General features: G+C 41.8%; 1 protein-coding gene across 15 annotated transcripts in view; it reads right to left on the bottom strand.

The window, feature by feature from the left end:
* Window positions 1-17,486, bottom strand: part of LOC135758076 (suppressor of tumorigenicity 7 protein homolog) — a 175,472-nt gene that overhangs the window by 93,171 nt on the left and 64,815 nt on the right. For 14 of the 15 annotated variants that reach the window (XR_010536412.2, XR_010536413.2, XM_065272921.2 and 11 more), the window contains 2 exons: window positions 1,695-1,810; window positions 1,541-1,616 (listed from right to left, as the gene is read on the bottom strand). The exons of the other annotated variant lie outside the window; for it this stretch is intronic. Coding sequence is in view for 12 of the 14 variants with exons in the window: in XM_065272921.2 (XP_065128993.1) it covers window positions 1,541-1,616; window positions 1,695-1,810 (192 nt within the window). In the remaining 2 variants the exon portion in view is untranslated. The remainder of the gene's footprint in view (window positions 1-1,540; window positions 1,617-1,694; window positions 1,811-17,486) is intronic. 15 annotated transcript variants of the gene reach the window in all.

Here is a 17,486-nt window from a genome sequence, read left to right as displayed (position 1 = left end):
GCACTCGATGCATCCTCGATATCAAGAACACATCTGGGTATTTTCATCTGCCTCTGTACTTGCGTTCTTGAGAATTGGAATTGAACTTCGCCGGTTAATGATGACGTAGAGCGATGACACAAGGACGCAAGATTGCTGAAGAACGCATATTGAGAAACAGCGATAGAGAAACAGGCAGGCAGACAGACTTAAATCAAACCGATCAGAGGCCCTATTGACTTCCATAGTATTCTTTTTTCCTACTATGGAAGTCAATGTGGCTTCTAATCGGTTTGGTTATGAACTTTACCCAAAATAACATCATTCATGTTTATAAGAACAAATAAATTTATACAGGTTTGTAACAAAATAGGAAGAGAAAATTATGACAGAAATTAAATACTTTAATTCATTGTTTATTTATATGACGTTAATTATTTAAAATCTTTCCTTTCATGTTACAGGACTTGGACTCGACTGTACTCAGAAAATTGTACGTGGCCAAAATGTCCAAGTCAGAGTACAAATTTACTGTTTTTTTTTAATCTGTTGTACTATTGTGCTGTTTATTTTGACATTGCTGCTCCTCTATGCCCTTCCTCCCTGGAACATGTTGATTTCTAAAAAGCTCATTGTTCTGAAAAGAGCAGTGTGCTCCAATTGGCCACCAGTGTGTTTCGATTGGCCAAATACCTTAAGCGTGGAAAAGTACATTTCACGCACCTTACCATTTTTGGAAGATCAGCTCCCTACAGGAGTTAAAATTGTCTTTACTACCTTATCAATTCAACCTGAATCTGTTCCAGAAAATACAGATGACCAAGCTGATCGATGATGCGGCTTGAGCAGGACGTAATAGATTGGTAAGGTACGGATAATAAAACAAAAACCATGTCTGCATTTGTGATCATAGAAACGACAAACAACAAGTGTTACTCTGCACTGCTCAAAACTTGCATTTGAATCATGGTTTAGTCAGTAGTAAATTCTTTAAATATGAAAACAAAGGCGACGTACAGTCTGTGAGTCAGAAGCGGGAGGAAACATAATAATGTGCATTTAATAATAATGTGCATTGAATGATAATGTGGCTGTGGAAGTAAACTTGCCTATAATCCTTGCATTCATTGCATAGTCCAAGAAAAGAGATTTAAGTTGGAAACGATAACTCGTGCCATCGTAGACTTTGTAATTTTGCAGATGGTTAACATGTACTAACACACACTTACACACCAAAATAAATAAGACAAGATGCTATGAAGTGAGTGTTATAAATCATAATGTGTATTGGTATAGTGCAGTGATTTATTTATCACTGATCTCTATGGTGTAATTATCAAAACATTATTGGCAGATATTACTGCAACTATCTGAGCTTCCAGAGCCCTTGAGATGTCCAATGCTGCCAGTAAATAAACACACATCTGTAATGATTATCAGGTCATCTTGAGTCATTCCTTCACCAGCATGCTTAAATACAACCCGTGGTACTGCAAAGACCCTAGTAGAAATGCCGACTTAATTTCCCTATGATCTACTTGTGTGTGTTTGTCAAACTCACTCCTCCAGATCCAGAGCTTCATGAGCAGCAGTGATCCGAGCCTGAGGATTTCTCTCTCTCCAGGCCTTCTGCATTACTGTCAACAAACCAATGAGACATGTTGAATGCTTTCAGAAAGCACACCTCTTCACCTCTGAGTGTTTTGATCTCTTACTGGCATCTGCAGGCCGCAGGTGATCAGAATCACAGGTGAAGAACGTCTGATGATCTTGTGCTGACAGATTCATGTCATAATATGTGAGCGGCTCTCGACCTGTGACCCACGTGTACCTTTAACAAACACACTCAAATCAACAAATCTTTACAACACTAAATATGGACAATATAACCAAAATCCAATATCAATAAACGTACAAGATTTAAAACATTTAGCTGCTGCTTAATTCGTGTAGGAGTTACATTGTCACATAAATAAACTACAGCCCTGATCTGTAAAGTACTTTAATTTTACCTTTAATGGACCTCTGTTAAAAATTAAAATGTGTATATTTAGTTTATATTAGTTTTTTAGTGGTACTTCATCCATCACCCAGCACCTTAGCCTAATTCCACCTTAATGTTTATTATTATTGTGTTTCTTTTATGTTTTATATATAATGCTTTGGCAAATATCATAAGTACACACAATCATGACAATTAAGTACCTTGACAGGAACATGTTATTTACTTTACCTAATATATTTATTATAAGCACATATTCTTTTATTGCATTCAAAAGACAAGTCCCTTTTATTAGTGGTGCTTGCATTTATGCCAAGTATCACTATTATTATTCCTCACACTTATTATGTTGGCTTGACAAAGCCAACATACTGTTGTTGTATCTTAACTTATTATTGGTGCTTGCATTTATGCAAAGCATCACTATTAATATTGCTCAGGGAAATGATTATTTTTCTTATATTCTGGACAAAATTTTGGCGTGTAACTCGTCTCGTTCCGTTTGTTGTAAACCCATGAATGAGGGCTCAAATTGATTAACTTTAATGAGGAATGGTTTTCTACGACTTTTATAAGGGATTGGGTGCAGGATTTCCAAAAAGGAGGCGAAAAATCACCTTGACTTAACATTGGGCCGAACTTTGACCTAGGATTTTGTAGAAACATGTGGGCCAGTCGGACCACATGTCCCTGCTCTTAATTCCAGCTTATACCCCCCTAAGAAAGAGTATATTACCACTTTTAGATCTGTCAGAACCTGGCCTGAAGGATCCTCTCATGAACTGCAGGACTGTTTTAAGTCAACAAACTGGGATGTTTTCAAACATCAGGATCTGGAGCACACAACAGCTGTTCTGGCCTACATTAAGTTCTGTATGGATTCTGTTACAGTGGAAAAACGCATCCAGGTTTACTCTAACATGAAGCCATGGATGACCAAAGAGGTGCAGTGCCTGCTCAGGGAGAGGAATGCTGCGTTCAGGGCCGGTGACAAGGTGCTGTATAGTGCGGCCAGAGCAAAACTAAAGAAAGGAATCCGGGTGGCTAAGGCTACATACAGCAAGAAGATTGAGGATTGCTTCCAAAGTAATAACTACAGGGAGGTGTGGAAAGGGGTGCAGTATATTACCAACTATAAGCCCAGCAACCTCTTGGCTGATGGTGGTGATGTGTCGCTGGCAGAGAAGCTGAATCACTTCTTCGTCCGCTTTGAGTGGTGTCACCAGCGGAAACAACACTACATCCATCAACACACAGTGATCATATCCTAACAGTGCAGGACTACGAGGTGAGGCGCACATTGAGAAAAATTAACCTGAGGAAAACTGCAGGACCCGACATTATCCCCGGACGAATGTTGAGGGAATGTGCAGATCAGTTGGCTGGGGTCTTTACCACGATCTTTAACCAGTCCCTGTCCCAGGCCGCTGTACCACTCTGCCTGAAGTCTGCTATAATAGTGCCACTTCAAAAGACGACTGTTATCAGTAACTTGAATGATTATCGCCAAGCAGCCCTGAGACCTGTTATAATGAAGTGCTTTGAGAAACTGCTTCAGACTCACATCATCTCATTTCTACCACCTGGGTTCGACCCATATCAATTTGCCTATAGAGCCAATAGGTCAACAGAGGATGCAATAGCATTAGCCCTTCATTCTGCTCTGTCCCATCTGGAGCTGCAAGGAAACTATTGTTATTCGTAGATTTTAGCTCAGCATTTAATACCATCCTTCCTAATATGCTAGTGTCTAAACTATCGGCTCTGGAAATACCTCACTCTGTTTGTCTTTGGATTAATAACTTCCTCACCGAGCACTCACAAAGGGTAAGAGTAGGCTCTCGCATATCTCCACCTCTCAGACTCAACACTGGCTCTCCTCAGGTTTGTGTATTGAGCCCCCTACTGTACACTCTCTATACACATGACTGCACCCCTGTCCACGCTAGCAATACTATAATTAAGTTTGCTGATGACACCACTGTGGTGGGGCTCATTTCCGGGGAGGACGAGGCAGCCTACAGGGATGAAGTGGATCAGTTGTCCGTGTGGTGCACAACAAACAATCTGATCTTGAATACCACCAAGTCAAAGGAGATGATAATAGACTTCAGAAGGAAGAAAACAGAAATACAACCTCTTTTCATCAATGACAACTCTGTTGAGAGGGTTTCTGACTTTCGGTTTTTGGGCATTCACATAGAGGACAATCTGACTTGGAGTGGTGTCAACACCATCACCGTCATCAAAAGGGCACAGCAGAGACTACATTTCTTGAGAATACTGAGGAACTACCAGCTCACACAAAATCTGTTGGTATCCTTTTATCGTTGCTCTGTTGAGAGCATTCTGACTTATTGTATTTGCATGTGGTTTTCTAGCTGCACTGCTACAGGAAAAAAGGTTCTCCCGAGGATCATTACCACAGCCCAGAAGGTAGTCGGCTGTCCCCTTCCCTCCATGGAAGAGTTACACAGTTCTCGTTGCCTCATGAAAGCTCAAAAAATTATAAAGGATCCATCTCACCCTGGACATTCACTTTTCGAACTACTACCTTCTGGCAGACGGTATAGGGTTTTAAAATGTCAAACAAACAGATTAAGGAACAGTTTCTTATGCCACAGCTATTTCTGTTTTGAACATTGTAAAAATATAAACTATTTATACTATGGTAGTGTCAGTAACTAAACAACACTATGTGTTGATTCTGATCATGAATCAACACATAGTCTCTTTTCTTGTGTGTGTAATAATATTGTGCCACAGATATTTCATATCAACATGGGGGTTGATGTTTATATCATTCATGTTTATATCATTCATGCAAGTAGCTTATGAGCATCATCATTGGCCAGAACACGTCACCTTTTCAGTTATGTGAGAGAGAGAGAGGCGTGCCGCAGTGAATTAAGCAGAACAGTAAAATATAAACCCAGAAAACATGGGCTTTCTGTGTGGGTTTGTCCATGGGTTCCACTATGGCCCCACCTGGGTTAGCCAACATGAATTTTATATAGAAACTGAGCAACATACATAGGGCCCATATTGCCCCCATCTAATGAAGCCCACATGTTCCCTTTCAATACGGTTCACTTCGCATTGCGTCAGTTAGCTGACGCTATGGGGGAAACTCCTGTTTACTCCGTGACTGAAGCCTATTGGTTAACGTCTGTACAAAGTACAGACCAATGACGTTTGAACCCGCGCGCGGGAGGAACGCGTCCCTATATAAGCGCGGTTCAATCGTCAGGAGCTCATTATTTTCTCCTTCAGCGCGAACCTCTCGCTGCTCCGAAGAAAAAGAAGAAGCCTTACCTCGCCGTTGACAAAAGCCCTGCAGCGGAGTCCAGGCCTAGCGTCTTCCCCTGCCGTTTTCCGGCTGAGAACCGAAGATAGCAGAGTCCAGGTCTAGCGTCTTCCCCTGCCGCTTTCCGGCCGAGAACCGAAGATAGCCTTCGCTTGCCGTGGTACGAGCCCTGTGCAGCGGACACACGCCTGACGAGGTCTCCCCTGCGGCCGCCCGGTAAGATCAATATTTTTAATATAAAGCTATAAGCTAAAAGAGCAGGCGCTGTTGTAATAGCGTCCAGCACAGCGGCTCGGTGAGCCTCTCTGCTATGAATTTCCTCCGAGCGCGTTACCGGTCTGGCACCTCCCACGCCGGGACCGCGCTTATGCTTTGGTTGTCTTATCCATGTTTCGTGCTCCCCCTGCTGTTCCTCTCTCGCCGGGATGAACACACGGCGAGCCATGAGACTAGATGGATGCATAGACAAGCACACACGGACTAACCCCCCCTGTGTTCTGTCACACCGCAACCGTTCATGCTTACAGAGTCCCTTCGCTCCTCTTACATTCAGTGGCGAGATCTCTGGCACATATATTAATCCCCCGAGTGCATCGGGTGATACCGTCACGACGCATGGCTGTTCTGTCTGTGTTGCTGCTCCCCTCTGCCGTTCCTCTCTTGTTGAGATGAACAAGCGGGGAACCGTAGACCTGGATAGATGCATACGACAAGCAAACACGGGCGGTCTGCCCCTGTCTCTGTCATAGCACAGCCACTCGTGCTCCACGCTCGCGGAGTCCCTCGCTCCTTTCCCCACAGTGGTGAGGTCTCTTAACGGCTTAGCTAGCACGCGGTATTACGGCTCGCTGCCTCTAAATGCAGCTGTCCAGTGTTCAACGATTACAGAGCTTCATGCCCCTCCCCTCCTGGAGCGGCGCGATCTCATTCGTCTGCTCGATAGGGCCGATTCGCCGCTATTGGAGCACCAAGAACACTCATTATAAGAGAGCTTCATGCCCCTCCCCTCCTGGAGCGGCACGATCTCATTCGTCTGCTCGATAAGGCGGACACGCCTCTATTGGAGCGCTAAAACACTTATTATAGAGCTTTACTGGCCTGAGCCGATCTCACTTCAGATAGCTCATTCTTTGTCTGCCTGGTAATTTCTCTCTGGTTTAGACGGAATCAGAGGCAGAACGAATTTGTTTATAATATACTGAGGCCCGAATACCTCCCTTTATTCAGTCCCGTCCTATATCAGTGCGCTGAATATTGGTACATTCTTATATATATACCCGGTTTTTCTGCCCTTTTAATAAACGGCAAAACCGCGGGCCTCACGGCAGACTTCCTCTCTGCGATGGGTTCAGTCTGACATTAAATCACCTAGACATACTACCCTGCTCCGTGAGCCGTTCGGTCACCGTCACTACTGAGGCTTGTGCACCTGAACGGCTGAGCTCTGGTCTCCGCAGCACAGCTGCATCAACAGAGAACGAAACTGTCTGGGAGAAAAGGGGTTATGTCGCGCCTCGGCTGGACTGCCCTGAAATGTTGTGTGCTGTTTATCCAAACATACTGTGTAATACTGTCGGCTATGCGACCTCACTATAGTGGCGAACGGTATTTAATTCCTCTAAAAAGAGTAATTTCCGTGCTTACTATACTGTGTTTTGACACCCACGGTTGTACGGTGTCTCTAAACACTTTATCGCCTTACTGACAAGCAATCAGTAATACGCACACACGGCCCGCTGTCCATAATTCTATCGACGCTAGCCGAAAAAACCCCGGTTTGGCCATATACTGTGTATTGACACCCCACGACTGTACGGTGTCTCTAACACCTTTCTGCCAAATTCGCTCGCAGCCCACCTCAGTTTCTCCACTACGATGCTGATGGCGCAAACGAGCACGGTCTTACGGCTGTTATTCTCTCTTCCTAGAGGAAGGACAGCCTCAGACTTTTGCATGGCTCCAAGCGTTTGAATCGCGCCCTCTCCGGACGGCCACTCAAAGGCTTACAGCCAAGCGGTTTATGACGTTTTTCGGCCATATAGCTGATTTATATTAGCGGATCCGAAGACGCTCACACCTCCGCTCCAATACTCGGAGATATTAAGGGTAATATCAACCTCAAGTGAGCTTGCTACCCGCCACAATAAGTTTCAAAGCTTAAAGCGCGCGCACAGTCAGACGCGCGCGGCATCTCGTTTAAGACGGGCACACGTACCCCTCTAACGAGCCTCAGAAAGCTGAATATCGTGGCATTCTGTTCATAAGTCCACTTCAGTTTGACTAAGCAAAGGTCACGCCCCGAGCTGACGGCCGGGAAGCTTGCTTAAGTTACACACGGCTGCATGAAGTGCTGTCATTACGAGCTAGCCCAGCATTTGCTGTGGGTTGAACACGCTTTACGACGGCAATCAGCCTTCGGCGCGTGGAACGCCGTTTGTCTCATATAAATCACCTTGTACTGTGAATACGGTACATTAAGCGGATGATTTAGCACTGCAGCACTCTCGACCGTGTTATTGTGATAATGCGGTCGGGCAATCTACGGTGGTTTCATTATTTACCGAACCAGACTGAGATCTCGCCCCCTGAACAAGCTGACGAGTCATCTCCTTTATAAACTCATTGCATCGCTTTATAAGCTATGTTCAATCAGAGTGATACGCATCTCATGCTTAACTACCAATATTAACCCATTACGATGGGCGTGCGGAGATGGCATCCGTGGGACACGACCTACATTACGTGCCTTATGACACATTGACACAAGCTGCTAGGACCCCTTTCACAAGGCGTCCTTATGCAAAGTCTGATCCATTCTGTCTAGTGACATTTGAAAGTCAAAACCCCCCGCGAATCGCCGGTGGAACACTTTTCTCCTCACTACAGAGGCACGGCGGCTCTCTCCCCTACCTATATCTATGTGGCCGTGATAACAGCGAACCACGCTTTTACGACCGACCATTCATTTAATTCACAAGCCTGTCATCTCTCAGATGCGGACGGCGGCGGTAACAGCGAACCATGCTTTTACGGCTGGCCATTCACTTTATTCATAAGCCTGTCATTTCTCAGATGCGGACGGTGCCCGAGGCACAGCGCTCTGGAACTGTCCAAGGTCCTGTATGACACATACGTCTGACGTACATCAGACGATCAGCTGTTCATCTGCGTCACAGATCACTCACTAGAGCACCTGTCAATACAGGCTATTTATGGATCGTTGACGTTATCACCTCCCGTGACAATCATGTTCACTTGTCTTAGAGCATGGGCATGGTCTTAGAGGTTTCTCATTGACAATTGTGACACGGCCGGCTGGTCCCCGCCGTCCACGTTGTCAGTTTACAGCTTCGACATCCCTGCTTCGCGCACTACTGAGGTTTGTTGCATTAAAGGTGCGCCCATTAGCTCACCTGTATGCACGATATGGTTTTTAATTATATGCGTCCACCGTGCGCTTAGAGAAGCTCACATGTACACGCTATAACATTTTGGTATACAATAAGATGCGCTTGGGAAAGCTCACCTGTATACACAGCTGTGTTATGCTTTGTGACACATACATTGTTGTTCATCTGTGTACGTTCACGGTGCGTTGGGTGCCCACCGTTACGTTCATCAATCATATCTGTACACATTCACGGCGCGTTCTGTGCACTGATTTATCTATACGCATTCACGGTGCACTGAAGAGTTCACCCGTGTGCGCACAATTTATTATCAGAACACATGACGGCGCGCTCGAGAATCTTGCCGGCCTGTGCATTATAACACTCTGATTCATCTATATGCATTCACGATGTATTCAAGTGTTCACCTGTGCCCGTGCAATTTATAGTCAATACACATTTACGGCGCGCTTGGAAAGCTCACCGATCTGTGCACTATAATACTACCTATATGCATCCCGATGCGCTCGAGGGTGCACCTGGGTTCACACTATTGTGGTATCTGTATAATCCCACGCTACGAACCGTTCTGCCGCATATTATAGTCAGATCGGCCGTTCGTGAGCTGCGCAGATCACTCACTACGTATGTCTGTTGCTAACAGTGGTTATTTAGATGGATCGTTGAAACCATCGCACTGGCTCACGCCCCTCTATGAGCTATGTCCTATATAGAGCCCACTCTGTGCGAGTTTGGCTTCTTCATGAACTTGGTCTACAGGGGTATCTATATCTATATTTGATATCTGCTACGCGGCCGGCTGGTCTTCGCCGTCTACGTTGTCAGATTGTACAGCTTAGACGTCCCTGCCCTACGAGCGCAGGTTCTCTCGGCTCAATCATGCACGCTCATGCGTTTTATGTGTACACCACGGTGCGCTCAGCGAGCTCACCAACGTGACTCTGAATTTACTTATCTCGCACAGCCGCGGCGCGCTCGGTACCTCGCCGTCTTGTGCTATGTTATGTGCCCCCGGTGCGTTTAAAACCCCACCGTGTGCGCGTCAACAATTTATATGGTGCTTACACATTTGCTTTTAAAGCTGTGAATATGCCGGGTATAGGGCCACACGCAGTGTCTCTCCGGTAAGGCACTTCAGTACGTTGTGTATGCACGGCGTGATGGGATTACGTTCCCCCATAGCGTCAGCTAACTGACGCAATGCGAAGTGAACCGTATTGAAAGGAAACGCTTAGGTTACTCACGTAACCCCGGTTCCCTGAAATAACGGGAACGAAGCATTGCGTCTCTTGACGTGCTACAAACGTCTACGCAGCGAGTGTTATTCGGCTGCGCGCTTCAGTCGAATATAATGAGCTCCTGACGATTGAACCGCGCTTATATAGGGACGCGTTCCTCCCGCGCGCGGGTTCAAACGTCATTGGTCTGTACTTTGTACAGACGTTAACCAATAGGCTTCAGTCACGGAGTAAACAGGAGTTTCCCCCATAGCGTCAGCTAACTGACGCAATGCTTCGTTCCCGTTATTTCAGGGAACCGGGGTTACGTGAGTAACCTAAGCGTTATTTACCAGGGACCAGTATGGGTTTTTAATGGGTACTAGACTGGTCCCTTATTATGTAATAATTATACTATTAATGCTTGATTGTAATTTACTTACTATATTCATTGAAATAATATATTTGATTAAAATTGATAACTGATAAAAGCAACATAATTTCAGTTCGGTAAATATCAGTTTTCAGCATTAATATTCAACAGTTCATTCATCTATAACACCACAAAACATAAAGAAGGTGCAATATGAAAAGTCAAATAAAAAACTGTAAAGGTTCAATATATCAAAATACTTTATTGTTATTTTATTACACTTTTAACACTAAAATAATCAACAACATTTCAAAACTGCTAATGCAGGTAATGACTAACAATTTAACATAACACTTAAACAAGCAATGAAAGAAGTCAAACTCTTAAAATACTTGAGACTCAAAAACAACACAAACATTGCTCACTGTTCTGGAGATGGTCTTAACTCTGATCATCATTTAATCTTTGCTCAACAGTTTTATAAAGAACTTTCAAAGCATCCACAGCCAAACTCATTAAATATCCTTGCACGTTTGCTTTGATTCAGCACCGTAGTATTACATTTTCTAAAAACCCAACTCGGAATAATTTACAAGTGCGGTTGTGAGAGACTCCTGCTGGTCCAGTAGAAACTGTATCCTTGCGCCTGAGCGGGAATTGTTGTAGTTTAAATGTTTACCATCTTTATACTTTTAATTTTAAAAAGTCTTGTATCACACTGAAGGGGCTTATTTCCCAATAACTACCGGCTGCCTCTACATTATCCCGCTTATTACACGGCTACTTGCCACATAAGAAAAAAACCGGACATGAATATGAATTTGAAACATTTTATTGGCATATTTGTTTTAAATTAACATTTTTATCCTTCCGCGAAACTTTGCACAGATGCATAAAATGATCGTAATACCTTATTAAAATCCTCTGCTTCATACTTGTCTGTCTCCATTTTTTCTCTTTTAGCCAGCCTTTGAGAAGTTTTAATGCCCATTCTGTATTTTTTTGTGTGTTGGCTTCGTAGCTGTCATGCTCTATTTTGTCAAGTTCAGTCTCAGTAAGCTGTCTGTGTCTTGTCGTGGTTGTCGAGTGTTTGTCACAAGATGGCGCCAAACAGATTAAGATCTTATTGATCTTTATTGGCGCGGAGCGATTTTACTCGTGCAAGTAGTCCGGCTATGCGTTATTAATTTGGAGCGGTTATTATTTGAAAAGAACGAACCTGCAAATGTCTCAACTGACCAATCAGAATCAAGCATTCCAGAGAGCCGTGTAATAAAGATAGACTAAAAATACAGAAGAAATACAGGAAATGGTTTAAACGGGAAGATAGCAGGAAAGAATGGTAAAATACAAGAGAATCCCGGCAAAAACGGGAGGTCTGACAGGTATGGTTTAACCCTAATAATCCCTTGGGGTCAATCTTACCCCCAAGCCACTTTTATTTAGTTAAAAAACATGGTACCCTTCATCTCAGTGGAATAAGATTTTGCGACTTTTCCAGATTATCGGTCAAGATTCATATAAAAAAACTGGGCTTGATTCGGTTGTTCTAAAGAGGTGTAAAACATTCACCAAGAGCCTCTAAAAATGACCCCAGTTGAAATGAATGGGAAATGCAAAAAATATTTTTTTTTCTTGTTATCCATCAAATAAAATTAATGCATCCAGAATTAATCTGAAAATTTTGACACAGAAAGGTAGGCCTGGTACTAGAGCACAAATGCAATATAGAAAAGACATGCTCAATCACACACACACACACACACACACACACACACACACACACACACACACACACACACACACACACACACAAGGTATAACTGCCACAGATTTTTTTTTTTACAGAATTTGGCAAAAAAACAGCAACAGATGCAAAACAAAGATGTAAAATGCACACACACACACACACACAGAAAATTATTTGATTTGTCCCAGCTAAAAACAGAACTGGCTATTATGTATGACATGACAAAATCCCGTTGAAATCCTTGATTTTTCTAAACATCTGGATGTGAGCATGTGACAGACAGACAGCTGTACACTTTGACTGTTTGGCGGTGATTATTCCTGTGTTCACTGCTTCAGTTGAACGGACATACTAAGCCATAAAACGAATTCACACTTTTATGCCAGAAATACTACTGGATTTGCCTCTATAGTGATAGAAAAGGACTTGTTGTACAACAGAGTGATTGAACTCTTCTTGAGAAAAGCAAGAAAGATGGATTTTGTTCACAAATAAACCACAGGCTAATTTGGTAAGTTTAATGCATTTTATTTAGTTTTTTTATAGTAAACCTTTGAAAAACTCTTTGTTGACAGTCAAAAATAATGCAACGTAATTTGTTATAGTTTTGATTCTTCAAAACACTTTGTAAGCTTTTACAAGAACCATTTATGCAATTTCTTTAGCAAAAAAAGAGCTTGACTTCATTTCAAATACCTTTTAAATGGGTTATATAATATTTGCTGCGTCTCATTTTGTAGTGTTTTTTTTAATAAAGTACAATTTGACTTATTCCTTGAGGTGTAAAATACAATAATTTCCATTTTACTTTGCAATTAAACTGTTAATGTTTTTATTGCAATGACGTCATAATGATGCGATTACGAGATGTATTCATTCAGATATGACACCACTGAAGGCCTAGGTGTAAAATGCACGGACCGCCACTGTAATCCAGTAACTGTGAAGTTACATAAGGATGGTAGATTAGGAATTTGTAATAAACAGCATCACTAATCTTGAAGCCTAATGTGTTAGAGTACCAGAATAGTACTTAAAATGAATGCTTACACACAGTATTAATTTGTGCTGCTCTAATTTCAGATCAAAGTTCCGCAACAATGCCAACAAAGTAAATATGGCCTCTACTCTAATTTACCCATTTATTACATTTCCCTTTTATTCTTTGTCATGTCATGTTTAATATACTTATTTTCGTGTAGCAGTATGCTTTATTTACTCTGGTAAACCTCTACTATTTTGCCACTATAACAATTGTTTTGACCTCACTAGCAGTACATTTGCTTACCCACTTGAAGCGTTCTCTTTCTCTCCCTCTCTCTCCCTCTTTGCACCGGAAATCGGCCCCGATCACGTGTTTTCAGACTCGATCGGAATCAGACGTTACCTCCCGATCAGGACTCGGATACATATGCAGGGTTTAAATTGGGCCAGGACTGCACACATAGGTCTCGCTCTGCTCCGCGCCAGTGTACGCGCTGCGCTGGTGCGTGTGAAGTTACGCGAATAATGATGTGTTTTTGACAGCATTCACACACACGTGCTTCACACACTCGTGCATGCGCGACAAAACCGAGTTTTTACCGCTCATTTAAACGACGCGTCTATCGTTTTTGTCACTATGTGCTCAGTTAATCTACATCAGTACGCAGCTCCGTGTCTCACTCAGAACCTCAAGAACGCGCATTCGCGCAGGAGGATCACATTACACATTGTAGAGATGAGAGATAGAGAGAGAGGTAAGAATGGTGCACATGTCGAAAAAACTTAATAAGTCTAGAAACAAAGTATTAAAGTATGTATAGCCATGTCACTCATCTTATAACTGGATACAACTTATTGTATAGTTTAATAAAATAATGTATTTTGATTATACAAATCAATTACGACCTAACTATAGTGATTGTTTAACATAGCCTATTGCTGAATAAATATGTTGTTTTTCTTGTTAATTGAGTCTTTTTGGCTCTTATCTAATCTTATGCCTAGAATTAGTCAAGGAGGTTGAGTCTTATTATTCCTTCAAAGTTTGATCAATTGTGCATAATGACATGTGCAACAAATGCATATAGGGTATCAGACTCATAGATTTGCATAATTTAAAGTTCAGGTTTTAAAGTTTGGGTCAACCTGTGGCACAGCTTTAAAGCTGAAACTTTATAAAATCCTATCAGAGGTCCAAAATGTCATTGAAACACACCAGTGGCTTTGCTGTCATCAGGATTAAACATGTTACCCCTCAAACCCTCCCTCCTAACAGAGCTTCCCCACAAAACAAACCCCAATTTAACCCCTGAACATATATACTATACTCTAATTATTTTTTTAACACATCAATAGTTATGCGCTGGGACAGAGTTAGACCCTTTTGACTTCACATAGAAACAGCAATGCTGACATAAGGAACATCCTGGATCTGTTTTTTTCGCTCTTTTTTATTCTTTTTTTAATGTATTATAGAAGTATCGGATCGGGACTCGGTATCGGCAGATACTCAAAATCAAATGCCTCGGAGGCAAAAAAACCTGACCGGGACATCCCTACACATAAGCATATTGTAACTTAAGATGGAGATTCAATTTTTATAACTGTTTATCACTGCGTTTATTATAAGAAATCATTGTGAATTTCAGTGGAATGCATATGGGCAAAACATAATTACTTTAACTATATATCTCAGATTCTGATGTCTCTTTTAAAAAAAAAATCTACAAAAAGGAATATTTGCTATGAGCGAGACTTTTTGTTCTATGCTTTAATTCACTCTGATTAAATTTACTAAAAATACCAACCACATTGAGCAGAACAGGCAGACTAAGGGTTTTAGACACACACTCGCAAACTTCCCTAAACACTTCCCCACGGGGGAATCCCTGTCGCCATTTTTAAGTGCGTTCCACTTCGTCAAGTGGACGAGGGAAGTTTGTATGGATAGACCCTCGCTCCCTTGATTTTGACCGAGGAAGCACGTCTGCTTCAAATGTACACCTCATGCAGCTCCATATCCCAAAATGCAACATGATGGTGACGTCACTTCAGCAGCTCGCCCTTTGCACAGTTCAAATGATGGAGGGGGCAGTCTCCACTTTCCATGTGATTAAGGGCTTAGGGCGATCCATTTGACCCCACTTCAAGGAGTGGGCACTCGTACAAGGTAAGCAATGACGTACATCCGAGTGAACGAAACTGAGGGAAGTTAGCTAGTTAAAATCATAAAAAACGAACTGGAACACAGGGTAACTTAGAACAGAACGCTAACATTAGCCGTTAGCCATGCAGATAATACATCAGTTGACGTTATTTAACAGTATTTACATTACATAATTATACATATACACTATTACAGTAATAATAATTAATAATAATACTCCTATTAGTAGAACTGCGTCCACTAGTGGGAAACGTAGTCGGCGATCCACTTTTTTCTCCTTAAAGGCTGGGTTTTACAGCTCGACAGCTTATAAAAACTTATTTCTGGGTTCTTTGGCTTGTTAGCTGTACATATTGTCACACAGCAGCTTTTAGGCATTATTTTGTTTTTGTTATAAGCCAGAAATGACAAGGAGGCGACCTCTCGCAATACAAAGTCAATGGAGACGATTGGATTGTTTTCCCCCCAGTGGGCGTGGTTTTCAGGTTATGACGTGCTGCGCTCTGTCTCTATAGGTCTGAAGAACGAGTACTCTATTAACTGGGGGCGGGGCAATCAAAGGGGTGGTGCGTGAACGTTATGGTGAAATTGAAAATATTTTTATTAAAAACACTAAAATAAAACTTAACAAGTAGTTTTCAAGAAACTATGACAGAACAATGAACACATACTAGATTATTAATGAATTAAATGAACAGAACAGAAACCTCTTACATGAATAGCTGCGTGATGAAGAGAAACTAAAGGGTTAACTCTTTCACCGCCAGCGCTTTTAAAAAAGTTGCCAGCCAGCGCCAGCGTTTTTCATGATTTTCACAAACGTTTAATGTCTTCCAGAAAATGTTCTTCTTCAAATATATAAACATACAATATACCAAATGAAAGAACAGACCCTCTGCTTTCAAACAAAAAAAAAACGTTTCATCCTACCTTTAGTAGTTCTTTTGTAATTAGCTTTTGAATATGGGTAGGTTTCTGCAAAAACACCACATTTTGAGCAAAAAGCAGAGATAATTCCATTTTTGTGACGGACTTTTCATAGAGTTCCCATTCAGAGCGATCTTTAAAACAGACATGGACATGCAGCAGCTTGCCATAGGGCAATACTTCCGTGTTTAAAAAGTTGCGGTATTGCGGAAAGACGGAAAAACTCGTCATTGGCGGGGAAGCGTTTTCTCTTGATTGACGAGATATCTCGTCAATGGCGGGGAAAGAGTTAATAAACACAAACGAAGCGTTTTCTATATGACGCACTCTACATAATATTAAGCCTTATACAACATAAATGTACAACCTGCATCTATCTGCATAAAATGCAAGACTTCAACTAAGTTTTCAACTAAGTTATGTACAGAAAGTTTAACTCGCTTTGTGGATGTGCATCATAAATGATGCGCTTTTAAACACGTCCAGTCAAAGCACAAGCTTCATTACATTAACCAGCTTCAAGTCTTTTGCTATCATTTTAGCGATTAGCTGTGTCGTGTCGTCCTCTTACCTGTTCTCAGTCAAGATGTAATGTTAATGCTCGTATGGCTCTCTGGTATCTCTTGACATTTGATGTTTAAATATGAGATAACCCATTGAACGAGTAGCATCTGCCTGCACAAGCGGAGGCTGCAGTTTCGGGACCGCAGTCGTAGGACCGCAGTTATAGGACCGCAGTTATAGGACCGTAGTTATAGGACAACGCCACCTAGCGAACTAGAGGACCAACAAAGATGGATGACAAGCAGAGTGTGAGTATCAAGTGTGAATCAATCTTTATTTGAACATTAAATACAATCGTGATACATTTCATTGGAAAGTTAACATAGCCGAAGTGATTGTGATTTGCTTGATAGTCTTGAATGCATATCCATCATACATAATATGGCAAGGCACGTTTATTTGTGTAGCACATTACATACACAGAGGTCATTCAACGTGCTTAACATAGAATAATGCTGTAAATGACTTGTTAGCACATTCGTTTAATAAAACTGTTGCATGAAAGCTTGTGTTGACTTAATGAAAGGACAAGAAAACTGTATTACGCTTGTTGTAAAAACTTGTTAGTTACTCTTTTTTTTTAGTTAAAATAATATAAATATGTTTTAACTGTCACATGCTCACAGTCAGCCTTTTTGACGTTACCACACAATACATGTTATGAGTATGTCTCTTCATTTAGATGTGGTTTTAATGTTGATTGAGACATGTGACATTTTTATAGTCAGACATAACAGTAGGCCATCATAATAATTGACTTTTAAAATACCACGTGTTAGATTGTGTCATGTACTGTGTACTGTACT

The sequence above is a fragment of the Paramisgurnus dabryanus genome, chromosome 9, assembly GCF_030506205.2.
Source record: "Paramisgurnus dabryanus chromosome 9, PD_genome_1.1, whole genome shotgun sequence".
In the NCBI taxonomy this organism is placed as follows: domain Eukaryota; kingdom Metazoa; phylum Chordata; class Actinopteri; order Cypriniformes; family Cobitidae; genus Paramisgurnus; species Paramisgurnus dabryanus.
The sequence above is the reverse complement of the archived record's forward strand: the minus strand, read 5'-3'. Positions and strand labels throughout refer to the sequence as shown.